This window comes from Mauremys mutica, chromosome 12 (assembly GCF_020497125.1).
Source record: "Mauremys mutica isolate MM-2020 ecotype Southern chromosome 12, ASM2049712v1, whole genome shotgun sequence".
NCBI classification, from domain to species: Eukaryota; Metazoa; Chordata; order Testudines; family Geoemydidae; genus Mauremys; species Mauremys mutica.
In genome coordinates this window covers 3,051,579-3,066,868 of record NC_059083.1, presented here as the reverse complement: position 1 = coordinate 3,066,868, position 15,290 = coordinate 3,051,579, and the positions used below count along the sequence as shown (strand labels likewise).

The following is a 15,290-nucleotide window of genomic DNA, read 5'->3' as shown; positions in this document are numbered from 1 at the left end:
TCACCTGAGCCAGGAGGGGGTTGGGATCAGGTGACACCTGCCTGGGAAACTGGACAAAAGCTGGAGGAGGTGCTGGGAGGTGGGGTGGAGGGGGGTGGCTGAGACTGCTGGAGGGGGTTTCAGTTTGGACCTGGCTGGGGAGATGGGGGGAGGCCTAGCACCGGGGTCTGGGCTCCCCACCCCCCAAGATGGACCCGGCTGAGGGGTCCTGTTCTCTGTACCTACAAGCCCTGCTGGGGACTGTGTCCTGTCGTCTAATAAACCTTCTGTGTTACTGGCTGGCTGAGTGTCCCGGGGAATCGTAGGAAGTGGGGGGAGCAGGGCCTTGACCCTCCCACACTCCATGGCAGGGGGGTAACCACAGGTTTTGGGGCTGGGTTCCTAGTGGGGGGCGTTCCATGCCGGGGGGCAGGGGCTGGAGCTCTGACCCCCAGGAACCGACTCCCCCCGCCCAGGGCTCTGACCATGTTTCTCTCTGTTTTTCAGGGCGCCCCGTTCCCCAACCTGCAGGTAATTTCAATCCCCCCCCGTTACACCCGCCTCCCCCCACACTGAGCACAGGCTGCCTGGGGCGCCCGTGGGGCGGCTGCTTCTGCCCCTCGGCCCGTGACACCCGCCCGGCTCAGCCCCTGGGCAGCTGGGCAATGGGGCGCTGGCCCCGCGGAGGAGGAGGCTGCGGCTCCCTCGGTCCCCGTTCAGGCCGATCCCCGAGCTGCTCCCGGGGGCAGAGGGTTCTGGGTCCTGCCGAGCATCCCCCAGCCCTGCGGCTGCCAGGCAGAGTCCCTGGGGCGCCCTGGGGCCTGGCAGAGAAAATCCCCCGTCTGTCCCGCTAGCCCCACGGCCAGGGGCTGATTTCTCTCCCCTCTCCCTGCAGGGCTCCTGCGTTAGATCCTGGGCGTCGGATCCCCCGGCCGGCAGGAGTTTCCGTCCGTCTGGCCCAGCCCCTCGCCCAGCCCGGAGAATGCAGAACCTGGGGCCGGTCCCTTCCTGTCCCCGCCTGCCCCCCGCGCTCTGCCCGGCTCCAGCCCGCGCTGCCCCCGCCTGGGGACCCGTCCCTGCCCCTCGGTCCCAGCAGAGCCCTGGGGCGACTCTGTCATGCTGTCGAGTGGCTCACGAGTGTGGGGACCAATCTCAGGGCACAGTTAGTACCCGGGGCACCAACCCCACGTTGGCTGAGTTCTGTGCTGAGATTTCACCAAAGTATCGGGTGTGAACTCCGCAGGCCCTGTAACAACGTAACCGCGGAGCCCCGGACGCTCCCCTTGGGCTCTGCGATCTGTCTGGCCACCCTGGCCAGCCTGCCCTTGTGATCCATCGATCGTCCCTTCCCCCACAAATCACAGTGACATTCGGTCACTCCCTGTCCCACAGGACCAGTCGCTCACCCCAGGGCAGCTGCACCTTCGCTCTCACCCCACAGGCAACGCTTGTAGCCAATCCTGTGATAACCTCAGTAAAGATTTGTTACCGAAGACAAAGCACGGGGAGTGCTTTACAAAGTTAAAGCAGGTCCCCCTTTACACCGCCCCTGGGACTGTAACACACCGGGGAGTTACAGTCCCAGGTTTCAAAAGGAAATAGAAACTCCTGTCAGAAGCAAGCGCTGTGTGTGCCGCGGGGCTGACCCAGGCACAGCCAGGGGATCTGGCGCTTATGCCTGGTCATTCCTGCCCCTTCAGCGCCCAAGCCGCAGTCCGATACGGATTGCTCCTTGACGGGGAATGTTATTCCCTTCCTCCCCGAGTTTAAGCTGGTGGGACAAGCGCTCCTGCGCGTCTCCTCTTCACGGGGAGGGAGCCATCAGCAAAGTCCTGTGTCCTCTGATGTCCCCCAGTGACCCATCTGGGGCTTAGGGCCTTCTGTCGGCGGGCGGGAGATAACACCCCCCCTACCCCCCCCACACACACACACTGGCATTTCACACTTGGCCATGCGCCTCTCCTGCCTGGCTTTACTGTTTCCTTTCACTATCGCCTTATCGCGTGGGGTACAGCTGTGATCGGTGAGATTAACGCAGGCAGCAATTCACCAGCATTTCACAAAGCCCTGATCACCTTTGCTCAGTCTGATCCCCGTTTTAACAATGTGAACATGCAGCTGAGCCCGGCCGGTTTCCAGCCAGGGATCTGTCAGTGATAACCTAGGGCCTTGGCATGAGCTGGTACCTGGTCTGCCAGCGTCCGAGACCGCCCCCCCGCACATTCCCCCTTTCCCTGCCCCAGCCCAGCCCCACGTTCCCTCTCACTGACCCTGCTGCGGGGTGGGAGGATGCACAAGCTAGCAGCCCTGGGGGAGGGGACTCCCCAGAAACACCGTGATCTGAGCTGTCCATTTAGCAGCTGGATGGAGAGTCGACAGGTCTCGGGGGCTGTCTCCATGGGGCTCACTGCCTGGAGCTCCCAGGGGGGCTGCAGGCCCAGGCGTCCAGCCTAAGAAGGCAGGGAAGTCGCGGGGCTCACCCTGGAGGAAGAGTGAGACCCCCGAGGGTCTGGCTCACTGACGGGTCCTCCCAGAGCCTGTTCCAAAGCCAGGCCCCCCAACCCTGCAGACCTGGGACACCGGTTCCTCGCTGGCTTACTCTTAGCAGAGACAGCGACTCGCAGGGGAAAAGCAAGAGAAACAACCTGATGTAACCTGCCCTGACCAGCAGGAATCGCCCAGCTCCTCTGTGGGGCGTGGGATGGGCCCGAGTACTTCCCAGCCCTCCAGCCAGGATTGGGCCCATCTCTCTAGCCCCAGTTCGTTCTGCGGCCCTCACCCCTCCTCTGGCCCAGCCCTGCCAGCCTGGGAACCCCCCTGGGCGGGGGGACGTCTCTGAGCCGGTCCCAGTCCCAGGCACTGCGGCGATCACCCCCTGCTGCTGTCAGTGCCTGGGCTGAGGAGCTGTGATAACCTCTTGCTAGGGAGCAGATCAATCCCTGGCCTGCAGACCTGTCACCCCCTCCCCCGTGCAGGCATTATGGACCCAGGTCAGGACTGGCATCCTGGGGGAATCCGTGGCTCACGGCCTGGCCAGGCACCAGCTGGGAGAGCTGCGTTCCCTGTCGCATGGATCATCCCGCACCATTCGCTGGGGCACCAGGCTCCATTCGTCCCCTGGCCTGAGCCCCTGTCACTGGCTGCGGGCCGGCGAGGGGTCAGTACACGCAGGGCGACGGCTCCAGGACACACAGGGCTGTGGTCTGCGCAGGGCCCAGCCCCAGGCCAGACGTTCACTGTCCATTGTCCCAGTTCGCTCCGGGAAGCAGTGTCTTGCTCAGATCTGCCCCAGGGGTGGGGGTGTCTCTGCCCCGTCCATGGTGTCGCAGCAGCGCAGCCTGTCAGAGGCGGCTGTGAAACCCACAACTGGTGTGTCGCAGTCGGGGCTCCCCAGCGCTGGGGTTCTCGTCCTTATGGACTTTTCAATGTACCATCATTTTAACCCGGGGGCCCCTCCCCCCCCCCCCCCCCGATGGAGAGTTGGTACATACGGGGCTCACTAAGGTACGATCTTGGACACATTTAACCCCGTAACGCCCAGCTCAGTTTGCTTTTGAGATGCTATTGGTGCTATAATAACTTGTTCCCTATGAGCCAAGTTTACCACATGTGGCCCATTTAATGGGTGTTGTCTTGGGTTTCGCATATCAGGATCCGTGGCAATTATTTTAAACTGTACTTTTACCCAGAGGTTTTGCAATACACAGTCACGCAGCTGGGCAGGGATAATATAGAAATTAGTCAGACACTGATATTGTAATTGAACTTCAGGTTGTTTTTAGCACATTCACTGCCCTGAGTTTAATCCATCCTGGGGGTCCCAGTTCCCTTGTGTCCTGGATTCCCTCTGCCAAGGTGTCGTGGGGCAGTTTCCTGATGTTTGCAAGTGCTGCCCTGCGGGAATAGTCAGTGCGCTGGGCCTTGAGTCCTAGATGTGAAGGAGTTGAGGCTCATTAAACCCCACTAATATGGTGTGATGGAGTAGGAAGCACAGACTGTCTGTGCGGGGGAGGGGAGAGCCAGAGGTTTAGGTGAGTGTCAGGAATTCAAACTGTGAGCTGAGCTTGGCCTGGGGGAGGGGAGGTGACACCTCTGGCCAGGGCAGACAAAGGAAGGAGGCGGAGGAGAGAGGAGGGGCCGGAAAGGTCTGGGAGTCGAACGTGGGCTAAAAAAGAGAGGGGAGCAGGTAGACCGAGCTCTGATCCCCAGGGGGGGGCGGTGAGGCCCCCCAAGATGGACCTAACCGGGGGACATCTGGTTATCTGTGCCTGCAAGACCTGTGTTGGACTGTGTTCCTGTCGACTCAATAAACCTTCTGCTTTAATGGATGGCTGAGAGTCCTGGTGAATCGTAGGGAGCACGGGGGTGAAGGTCCTGGGTCCCCCACACTCCGTGACAACTGGTGCTAGCGGTGGGATCGGCGGCACCCCGTGGATGGCGCTTCCTGCAGTAAGTGACTGGGGAGCAGTAAAACGAAGGGGCGATTCACCCCTGGGAGAGTGTGACCAGAGAGCAGGACTTTGCAGTAACAGGGTCCCCCGGGGGATCGCAGCGAGCGGTCCCAGGGGCGGAGGAGTCTGCAGCTCGACCCTGGCAGAGAGGTGGTGACCTCAAGGACTGGCACACTAGGGGTCCCCCTGGAACCCGTGGGGAGCGGCGAGCACCCCGGCCTGCGAGTGGCCAGCAGGAAGATGTATTCCCAGAAGCGCAAGTGTGAGCTGGTGGAGCTGTGCAAGCAGGGGGGGCTGCGCCATGGGAAGCTCACCAAGGCCCAGCTGATTGCCCGGCTGGAGGAGAGAGATCGCGTCAATGAACCGGTCCCGGTCTCTGAGGGAAGCAGCCTGGCAGATGCAGCGCAGGCCCCAGTGTCTGTACCCGCTGGGAGTGGCCAGTCGGCGGGTGAGAGCTCCTCGAGACCCCCCACCCCTAGGCCTCGGGGGGGGGAGGAGGAGCCCAGGTACCGAGGGCACCGTGACCCCCCCGGCCAGCAGAGGATCGTCCCGGCGACGCTCGGCCTCCGTGGAACTCAGGCGGCTGGAGTTGGAGAGAGAGATCAAACGGATGGAGATGGAGGAGCGTAAGGAGCTGAGGGCATATGAGGAAAGACAAAGCCAGCGTGAATACGAGGCGAGAGAGAAGGAGAAGCAACAGCAACGTGAATTTGAGGACAGGGAGAAGCAGCGTGAATTCGAGCTGGCCATGGCCCAGCTGAAAAGCAGGGAGGCCCCGGCTGCGGTGAGTGAGGGGGGGCCCAAGCCTACAAAGAGCTTCGATACGAACTTCCTGGCCCCGCGTAAGGAGGGGGAGGACATAGACACCTTCCTGACGGCCTTTGAGAACGCCTGCGCGCTGCACCAGGTTGACCCCGCAGACAGGATCCGGCGCCTCACCCCCTTACTGGACTCCACCGCCGTGGAGGTGTACAGCCGAATGAGAGGGGAGGAGGCGCGGAACTACAACCTGTTCAAAGAGGCCCTGCTCCGCGAGTTTGGGCTGACCCCGGAGATGTACCGGAAGAGGTTCCGGAGTCAACGTAAGACCCGGGAGGTCACATACCTGCAACTGGTCAACCGGGCGCAGGGGTACGCCCGCAAGTGGACGGCTGGGGCCCAAACTAGAGAGACCCAGCCGGATGAGGGGCAGCGGTCGCACAAAAGGGGGGTGGGCCGCGTAACCCCTGCAAAGGAGGGAGGGGGGCCCCGGGTCGACCCCTCCGAGGGGCTGGATGCTCCCAGCCCTAAGTTTGGGGTTTACAGGGTGGGCACGGGGCTACCCCTCCGGGGCAAGTGCCTTGTTCCCCTGGAGGTAGACGGGAAGGAGGTCACTGGGTACTGGGATACGGGCACAGAGGTGACACTGGCCCGGCCGCAGGTGGTGGGCTCAGATCGGATGGTGCCCAACACCTACCTGAACCTGAGGGGTGTGATCGGGACCCCATTCAAGGTGCCTGTCGCAAGGGTACACCTAAAGTGGGGGGACAAGGAGGGCTTCAAGGACGTGGGAGTGCACCCACATTTACCCACGGAGGTGTTAATGGGGGGGGACCTCGAGGACTGGCCAAGTAACACCCAGGGTACCCTGTCCGTGAACCGTAGTCAGGGTCGACGCAGGGCTCTGCACCCTGACCCCGGGGAAAGTACTTTGGCCGAGACACCGGACCCTGACCCGGTGGGGAGGGAACGCCCAGGGACAGGGCTCAGAGAGGCTGTGGCCCCAGACCCAGCCGGTGAGAGAGGACAGATCCCCGCCCCTGCCCCAGCGGCTGAGTACCAGGCCGCGGTGCGGGGAGACCCCTCCTTGCGAAGGATAAGGGACCTGGCCAACCTCGGGGGGGGACAGACCATGGGACGAGGTGGCCGGAAAAGGTTCCTGTGGGAGAAGGGGCTCCTGTACCGAGAATGGGCTCCCCCAGGGAAAATGGAGTCAGGGGGGATCAGGAGGCAGCTGGTGGTACCCCAGGAGTATCGCCGCCAGCTGCTGTGCCAGGCCCATGACATTCCCCCCTCAGGGCACCAGGGAGCCTGGCGTACCCAGCAGCGGCTGCTACAGAACTATTACTGGCCTGGGGTCTTTGCCCATGTCCGGCAGCACTGCCGCTCCTGTGCCCCCTGCCAAAGGGGGGGGAAGGCCCGGAACAGGGGGGAGATGGCTGTAAGGCCCCCGCCCCGCCCCAAGGAGCCTGTCCAGAGGGGGGCCAGGGTCAGAAGGGGGGCTCTGAACCGAGAGAACCCGAATCACAGCCCCCCAGACTGGAACGTGGGGAGAAGGCCCCAGCCCCGCGTGCACCCCAGGGGTATTGGGGTGGGGAAAGGGCGCGGGCGGCATAAGGTTGTAGGTGGGTCCGAACTTCCCCGGGTCACTGGCTGGAGTGACCCCGCTCAGTTCAGTCTCGGAGGGGGGAGAGGTGTGATGGAGTAGGAAGCACAGACTGTCTGTGTGGGGGAGGGGAGAGCCAGAGGTTTAGGTGAGTGTCAGGAATTCAAACTGTGAGCTGAGCTTGGCCTGGGGGAGGGGAGGTGACACCTCTGGCCAGGGCAGACAAAGGAAGGAGGCGGAGGAGAGAGGAGGGGCCGGAAAGGTCTGGGAGTCGAACGTGGGCTAAAAAAGAGAGGGGAGCAGGTAGACCGAGCTCTGATCCCCGGGGGGGGGGGGGGCGGTGAGGCCCCCCAAGATGGACCTAACCGGGGGGGATCTGGTTATCTGTGCCTGCAAGACCTGTGTTGGACTGTGTTCCTGTCGTCTAAATAAACCTTCTGCTTTACTGGATGGCTGAGAGTCCTGGTGAATCGTAGGGAGCACGGGGGTGAAGGGCCTGGGTCCCCCACACTCCGTGACATATCCTAATGTCAATGTCCCCAGTTGCCGGGTGTCTGCGAAGAGCTGTGGTTATCGCAACCAAACTGTGGCCCGGCGGGTTTCTTACAGCACTTCCCGTGGCGCTGCCTCTGCCAGCCGCCCAGCAGGGACGTGTGTGAGGAGGGAGACACCCACTAGGGGGCAGCATGGGCTAGCGCATGGGGTGGGGGAGCCAGGGCTGTGTGCATGGAGGTTAATCCCCCCCCCCCCGGGGCTCTGTTCCCAGCTGTACCCTGGGGAGAGGGGGCGATCCCACCTTTGTCCTGTTGTCAGGCTCCTGCGGGCAGAGCCCCTGGGTCTGGGCAGTGCCTTTATGCTAAACCTGGACAGTCACATGCTGTCCCTGTGGGTCCCCACCCGTGGGTCGCCCGTGTGCCATGCGCCTGGGACCGGGGGTTTCTACCTGGCAGCCTCCAGCGCTCTGCGCCTGCGCAGTCGCTCGCCTGGTGCGACGAACCGAACCAGTGACCCCCCTTGTCCATTGCTGAGTAAGGGGCTCCCAGCTCTCTCCAGGCAGAGCGTGTGGAGCAGGATGGTCGGCTCTGTGGGTGTTGTATCCTTGGGGCAGCCGGTGTAGGAATGTCACGGAGTGTGGGGGAGTCCGGCCCTGCACCCCTCTTCCTGAACTCACAGTGATTCTCAGCCAGCCAGTAAAACAGAAGGTTTATTGAACAACAGGAACACAGGATACAGCCCAGCTTGGGTTCAGAGCTAGGACCCCTCAATCTGGCCTTTCTGGGGGGTTCAGGGTGCTTGGATCCCAGCCTAGGATCCCCTGAAACCCCACCACCCAGCTCCCAACCGAACACTGACTTCACTTCCCCCTGCCCTTTGTCTAGCTACAGCCAGAGGTGAGACCTCCCCTCCCCCAGGCCAGGCTCATGTTACAGCTGCATACCTGTCTCTGCCTACCAAGCACACAGACAGTCCTTGCTCTATCACACCTCTCCCCCCTCCGAGACTGAACTGAGCGGGGTCACTGCCCAGTGACCCGGGGAAGTTCAGGGCCCCCTCTCCGGGACAGCACGTCCGCTATCAGGTTGGCACTTCCCTTCACGTGGACCACGTCCATGTCATAGTCCTGCAGGAGCAGGCTCCACCTCAGGAGCTTGGCGTTGGCTCCTTTCATCTGGTGCAGCCAGGTCAGGGGAGAGTGGTCGGTGTACACGGTGAAGTGGCGCCCAAAGAGATATGGCTCCAGTTTCTTCAGAGCCCACACCATGGCCAGGCATTCCTTCTCGATGGCCGCGTAGTTCTGCTCCCGGGGTAGCAACTTCTTGCTCAGGTACACGATGGGGTGTCTCTCCCCCTTTTCATCCTCCTGCATCAACACCGCCCCCAGCCCTGTGTCTGAGGCGTCGGTAAACACCATAAAGGGCTTGTCAAAGTTTGGGTTTGCCAGAACTGGGCCTCTGAGCAGAGCCTCCTTCAGCGCCTGGAGAGCCTGCTGGCACTGCTCGGTCCAGACCACCTTGTCTGGCTTCCCCTTCTTGCACAGCTCAGTGATGGGGGCGGCTATGGCACTAAAGTGGGGCATGAACCTTCGATAGTACCCCGCCATCCCGATAAAAGCCTGGACCTGCTTTTTGGTCTGGGGAGCGGGCCAGTCTCTGATTGCCTCCACCTTGGCCGGTTCCGGCTTTAGGCAGCCGCTCCCCACCCGATGGCCCAGGTAAGATACTTCAGCCATCCCCACCTTGCACTTCTCAGCCTTTACGGTCAGCCCAGCCTCCCGGAGTCGGTCCAGCACTCGTCTAACCTGGGACACGTGGTCCTCCCAGGTCTGGCTGAAGACGCAGATGTCATCAATATACGCCACAGCAAAACTCTCCATCCCCCTCAGCAGCTGATCCACCAGGCGCTGGAAGGTGGCCGGCGCTCCCTTGAGGCCGAAGGGCAGGGTCAGAAACTCATAGAGCCCCAGGGGGGTGATGAAGGCCGATTTCAGCCTGGCATCTGCGTCCAGCGGCACTTGCCAGTAGCCCTTTGTAAGATCCATGGTGGTGAGGTACCGAGCGCCTCCCAGCTTGTCTAGGAGCTCGTCAGGCCTTGGCATGGGGTAGGCATCAGATACGGTGATGGCATTGAGCTTTCAATAGTCCACACAGAACCGGATCGACCCGTCCTTCTTGGGGACCAGCACCACTGGGGAGGCCCAGGGGCTGGCGGACGGCTGGATCACCCCTAAAGCCAGCATGTCCCTGACCTCCCTTTCCAGGTCCTGGGCAGTCTTCCCGGTAACCCGAAAAGGGGAGCAGCGTATCGGGATGTGTGCCCCAGTCTCTACCCGGTGGACGGTCAAGTTGGTGCGCCCAGGCTGGTTGGAAAACAACTGTTGGTACGGTTGCAGCACCCCTCTGATCTCAGCATGCTGGGCCGGGGTCAGCTGATCTGACAGGGGAATCGCCTCAAGGGGGGAACCAGCCTTTGTCCCTGGGAATAGATCCACTAAAGGGTCATCCCCCGGCTCCTCCCAGTGCCCACACACGGCCAACACCATATTCCCTCGGTCATAATATGGCTTCATCATATTCACATGGTACACCCGGCGGTGATGCGCCCGGTTCGACAGCTCCACCACATAGTTTACCTCATTTAGTTGCTTGACAACCTTGAAGGGCCCTTCCCAGGCAGCCTGGAGTTTGTTTTTCCTCACGGGGATGAGAACCATCACTTGGTCCCCGGTGGCGAAGGCGCGGGCCCGCGCCGTGCGGTCGTACCAGACCTTCTGCTTCCTCTGGGCTCGGGCCAGATTCTCCCTGGCCAGGCCCATGAGCTCGGTAAGTCTTTCCCGGAAGGTCAGGACATACTCCACCACCGACTCTCCATCGGGAGCGGCCTTCCCCTCCCATTCGTCTCTCAGCAGGTCCAGGGGCCCCCTTACCCGCCTCCCATATAACAGTTCGAAAGGCGAGAACCCAGTAGACTCCTGGGGTACCTCCCTGTACGCAAACAGCAGGTGAGGTAAGTACTTGTCCCAGTCCTGTGGGTGCTGGTGCATGAATGTTTTTAGCATCATCTTTAGCGTCCCGTTGAACCTCTCCACCAGCCCGTTGGTCTGGGGGTGGTACGCTGAGGCCCAGCTGGGTCGGACCCCACATTTCTCCCACAGGGACTGGAGCAGGTCCGACATGAAGTTGGACCCCTGGTCCGTTAAGACTTCCTGGGGGAACCCCACCCGGCTGAAAATGGTCATCAGCGCATCCGCCACGGTGTCGGCTTCGGTAGAGGACAAGGCCACCGCCTCGGGGTAGCGAGTGGCGAAATCTACCACCACCAGGATGTATTTTTTCCCTGACCGGGTCGCCTTGCTGAGCGGGCCCACCATGTCCATGGCCACCTTCTGGAAAGGCTCTTCTATGATGGGCCAAGGCCTCAGAGCTGCTTTCCCCTTGTCCCGGGCCTTCCCCACCCGCTGGCAGGGGTCACAGGATTGGCAGTACTGTCGGACATGGGTAAAGACCCCAGGCCAGTAAAAGTTCTGTAGCAGCCTCTGCCTGGTGCGCCGGATTCCCTGGTGCCCTGCGAGGGGGATGTCATGGGCCAGGTACAGCAGCTTGTGGCGAAACTTCTGGGGAACCACCAGCTGCCTCCTAATCCCCCATGACTCCACCTCCCCAGGGGGGGCCCATTCTCGGTACAGGAACCCCTTCTCCCACAGGAACCTCTCCTTGCAACCTCTCCTCATGGTCTGCACTGCACTGAGGTCAGCCCGGTCCCTGGGCTTCTGCAAGGAGGGATCCTTCTGCACCTCGGCCTGGAACTCAGCAGCTGGGACAGGGGTGGGGACCTGCTCTCTCTCACCGGCTGGGTCTGAGGCCGCAGCCTCTCCGGGCCGTGTCTCTGGGCGTTCCCTCCCCGCCAGGCACTCGGGCAGAGCACTTTCCCCGTTGTCAGGGTGCAGTGCCCTGCGCCGACTCTGACTACGGGTCACGACCAGGGCACCCCGGGCATTGCCTGGCCAGGTCTCGAGGTCCCCCCCCATTAGCACCTCTGTGGGCAAATGGGAGTGCACTCCCACATCCTTGGGGCCCTCCTTGATCCCCCACTTCAGGTGCACCCTCGCCACGGGCACCTTGAATGGGGTCCCGCTCACGCCCATCAGGGACAGGTAGGTATCAGGCACCATCCGACTTCGGCCCACCACCTCGGGCCGGGCCAGCGTCACCTCTGCGCCTGTGTCCCAGTACCCAGTGACCCTCTTCCCATCCACCTCCAGGGAAACAAGACACTCGCTCCGGAGGGGCAGCCCCGTGGCCACCCTGTAGCAGAACCTTGTGTCCGGAGCATTCAGCCCCCCAGGGGCGCTGGCCTGGGGCCCTCCTCCCTCCTTCCCAGGTGGGACGCTGCCAGCCCCCCTCTCTTGGGCATGTTGCCCCTCCTCCGATTGGGTCTTTACCCAGTCAACCCTCTGCGGGTTGGGTCTGCTCGGTCTGTCTCTGAGCTTGGGGCACTGGGCCCGTATGTGGCCTTGCTGGCCACAGTGGAAGCAGCCCATGTCTCGTGGGTCCCCTCGCGGGGGTCGGGTGGATCTGACGCTGGATGTTCCCCTTTTGTGGGGGTTCTCCAAAGGGCCCCGCTGGGACGTCCCGTGGTGACTCTCTCTCTGCGTTGGGGCAGGCCTACTCCCTCGAGACTCCTCCCTGCCATCCCCCGCCCGACTGTCCATGTATTGGTCGGCCAGCTGGCCTGCGCGCTGCGGGTTCTCCGGCTTCTGGTCCATCAACCACAGCTTCAGGTCGGATGGGCACTGCTCATACAGGTGCTCCAGTACGACTAGGTCAAGCAGGTCCTCTCTAGTTTGGGCCCCAGCCGTCCACTTACGGGCGTACCCCTGCGCCCGGTTGACCAGTTGCAGGTATGTGCCCTCCCGGGTCTTACGTTGACCCCGGAACCTCTTCCGGTACATCTCCGGGGTCAGCCCAAACTCGCGGAGCAGGGCCTCTTTGAGCAGGTTATAGTCCCCTGCCTCCGCCCCCTTCATTCGGCTGTACACCTCCACGGCGGTGGGGTCCAGTAAGGGGGTGAGGCACCGGACCCTGTCTGCGGGGTCCACCTCGTGCAGCTCGCAGGCATTCTCAAAGGCCGTCAGGAAGGTGTCTATGTCCTCCCCCTCCTTACGCAGGGCCAGGAAGTTCTTTTCGAAGCTCTTTGTAGGCTTGGGCCCCCCCTCGCTCACCGCAGCCGGGGCCTCCCTGCTTTTCAGCTGGGCCATGGCCAGCTCATGGTCACGCTGCCTCTGCCGGTCCTCCATCTCCATCTCCCTCAGTTTGACCTCCCTCTCCAAGTCCAGCCGCCTGTGCTCCACGGAGGCCGAGCATCGCCGGGACGACCCTCTGCTGGCCGGGGGGGTCACGGTGCCCTCGGTAGCTGGGCTCCTCCTCCCCCTCCCCCTAGGCCTAGGGGTGGGGGGTCTCGAGGAGCCCTCAGCGGCCGGCTGACCACTCCCAGCGGGCCCAGACACTGGTGCCTGCGCTGCATCTGCCCGGCTGCTTCCCTCAGAGACAGGGACCGGTTCATCCCTGCGATCTCTCTCCTCCAGCCGGGCAATCAGCTGGGCCTTGGTGAGCTTCCCATGGCGCAGCCCCCCCTGCTTGCACAGCTCCACCAGCTCACACTTGCGCTTCTGGGAATACATCTTCCTGCTGGCCGCTCACAGGCCGGGGTGCTCGCCGCTCCCCACGGGTTCCAGGGGGACCCCTAGTGTGCCAGTCCTTGAGGTCACCACCTCTCTGCCAGGGTCGAGCTGCAGACTCCTCCGCCCCTGGGATCGCTCGCTGTGATCCCCCGGGGGACCCTGTTACTGCAAATTCCTGCTCTCTGGCCACACTCGCCCAGGGGTGAATCGCCCCTTCGTTTTACTGCTCCCCAGTCACTTACTGCAGGAAGCGCCGTCCACGGGGTGCCGCCGATCCCACCGCTAACACCAGTTGTCACGGAGTGTGGGGGAGTCCGGCCCTGTACCCCTCTTCCTGAACTCACAGTGATTCTCAGCCAGCCAGTAAAACAGAAGGTTTATTGAACAACAGGAACACAGGATACAGCCCAGCTTGGGTTCAGAGCTAGGACCCCTCAATCTGGCCTTTCTGGGGGGTTCAGGGTGCTTGGATCCCAGCCTAGGATCCCCTGAAACCCCACCACCCAGCTCCCAACCGAACACTGACTTCACTTCCCCCTGCCCTTTGTCTAGCTACAGCCAGAGGTGAGACCTCCCCTCCCCCAGGCCAGGCTCATGTTACAGCTGCAGACCTGTCTCTGCCTACCAAGCACACAGACAGTCCTTGCTCTATCACAAGGAAGCAATCACTTGAGGCCAGAGAGCAGGCAGCTAACCAAAACCTCCATTTTATTTACAGATATACAGAGAGCTCACTCAGCCGGTTGAAACCGGTTGAGCTAACCCATAATAATCTAACTCAGTTGCCATAGCAACAAAACCATGACAACCAAATACACAACAGTGGGGTGGTGCAGCACTGGAACAGATGGACCCCTCTGTGCCACACTGTCCCCTGGGTGGGAAAGGGGGAGTGACCTCTGCCCTGTCCCCCTGGGAATTGCGCTCCTGTCCCTTTATCCTCACCATGGCCCACACCCGCTTGCGATTGCCTGCACGGACATGGTCAGCCGTCCTCGACTTCACCTGTGGACCTGCAAGCGTGGCTGGCCGTGGTCTGTATCTCCAGCAGGCAGGACCTGGCCCGAGTGGTCACGGGGCCGAGCCACGTCCTTTCGGCCCTGGACTGGTGGCTGGATCCCAAGTCAGTGCTGCAGGGAGCTCCCTTCGCAACCCCATTGCTCACCCTGGTCGCAGACGCGTCGGTTCTGGGCTGGGGAGCCCAGCTGGGCGAGCTCAACACCCAGGGCCGGTGGTTGTAACACGACCTGGCCCTTCATATCAACGTCTGGGAGCTCGGAGCGGTTCCCCTGCCCTGCCCGGTGTTCTCACCCCAGAGGAAGGGCCGGGGGGTGCCGGTCCTGATGGACAGTACAGCCGTGGTGTGTTACATCTACAGGCAGGGCGGGGCCAGGGCTTCGGCCCGGTGTCGGTCGGTGCTCAGCCATTCACCTGGTACCTGCCCCCCTGCCTGGTGCCAGGAACGTCCTGGCGGATCCCCTCAGCAGGGCCGTCTCATCTCCCCACGAGTGGTTGCTCCACCCGGAGGTGTCAGCCATGTCTCCTGCAGGTGGGGGACTCCCCGGCTGGACCTGTCCGCGTCCTGGCAGAACAGGAAGTGTCCCGGGTTCTGGTCTGTGCAGGGCAGGGACACGGGCTCCCTGTCAGACGCCTTCCTGATCCCGTGCTCAGGGATCCTGACGTTCGCCTTCCCGCCGGTGCCGCTGCTCCCCGGGGTCCTGCTAAGGGTGAAGCAGGACAAAGCGACTGTCGCCCATAGCCCCGGCGTGGCCTCGCCAGCACTGGTCTGTCAGCGGCCAGCCCCCTGCAGCTCCTCTTCAGCCGGACTGGCTGTCCCAGAGCCCCGGGAACCCGCTGCACCGAACCTGGCGGCGCTGCCTGACAGCCTGGCTGCTGCGTGGCTGAGTCTGGATGAACGGGCATCTTTCCGCTGGTGTCCAACGGGTCCTGCCGGGCAGCAGGAAACCCTCCACCAGCGCTGCCTACGTGGGGAAGGGGAAGTGGTTCACGTGCCGGGCCTTGGACTATAATATATAATAATAATTGGAGATATGCCAATCTCCTAGAACTGGAAGGGACCTTGAAAGGTCATTGAGTCCAGCCCCCTGCCTTCACTAGCAGGACCAATTTTTGCCCCAGATCTCTAAGTGGCCTCCTCAAGGATTGAACTCACCACCCTGGGTTTAGCAGGCCAATGCTCAAACCACTGAGCTATCCCTCCCCCCATAACTGACACATTCGGGCTGACGAGGCCCCATTGCAGGACGTCCTGGGCTATTTGCTGCACCTTAAACTCCAGGGCCGGTCGCTCTCTTTG

The 15,290-nt window shown here is 62.3% G+C and overlaps 2 protein-coding genes across 3 annotated transcripts in view; both read left to right on the top strand.

Moving 5' to 3' along the window:
* Positions 1-1,483, top strand: part of LOC123346425 (DLA class II histocompatibility antigen, DR-1 beta chain-like) — a 42,012-nt gene extending 40,529 nt beyond the window's left edge. Inside the window, exons 5-6 of one of the 2 annotated variants that reach the window (XM_044983817.1) lie at positions 487-510; positions 875-1,483. In XM_044983817.1, the coding sequence (XP_044839752.1) occupies positions 487-510; positions 875-888 (38 nt within the window). In that variant the 3' untranslated portion in view covers positions 889-1,483. The remainder of the gene's footprint in view (positions 1-486; positions 511-874) is intronic. The other variant, XM_044983818.1, reaches the window with a different exon arrangement.
* LOC123345793 (endothelial zinc finger protein induced by tumor necrosis factor alpha-like) overlaps positions 1-15,290 on the top strand; it is a 1,203,704-nt gene that overhangs the window by 453,739 nt on the left and 734,675 nt on the right. The gene's annotated exons all lie outside the window — the stretch shown is intronic.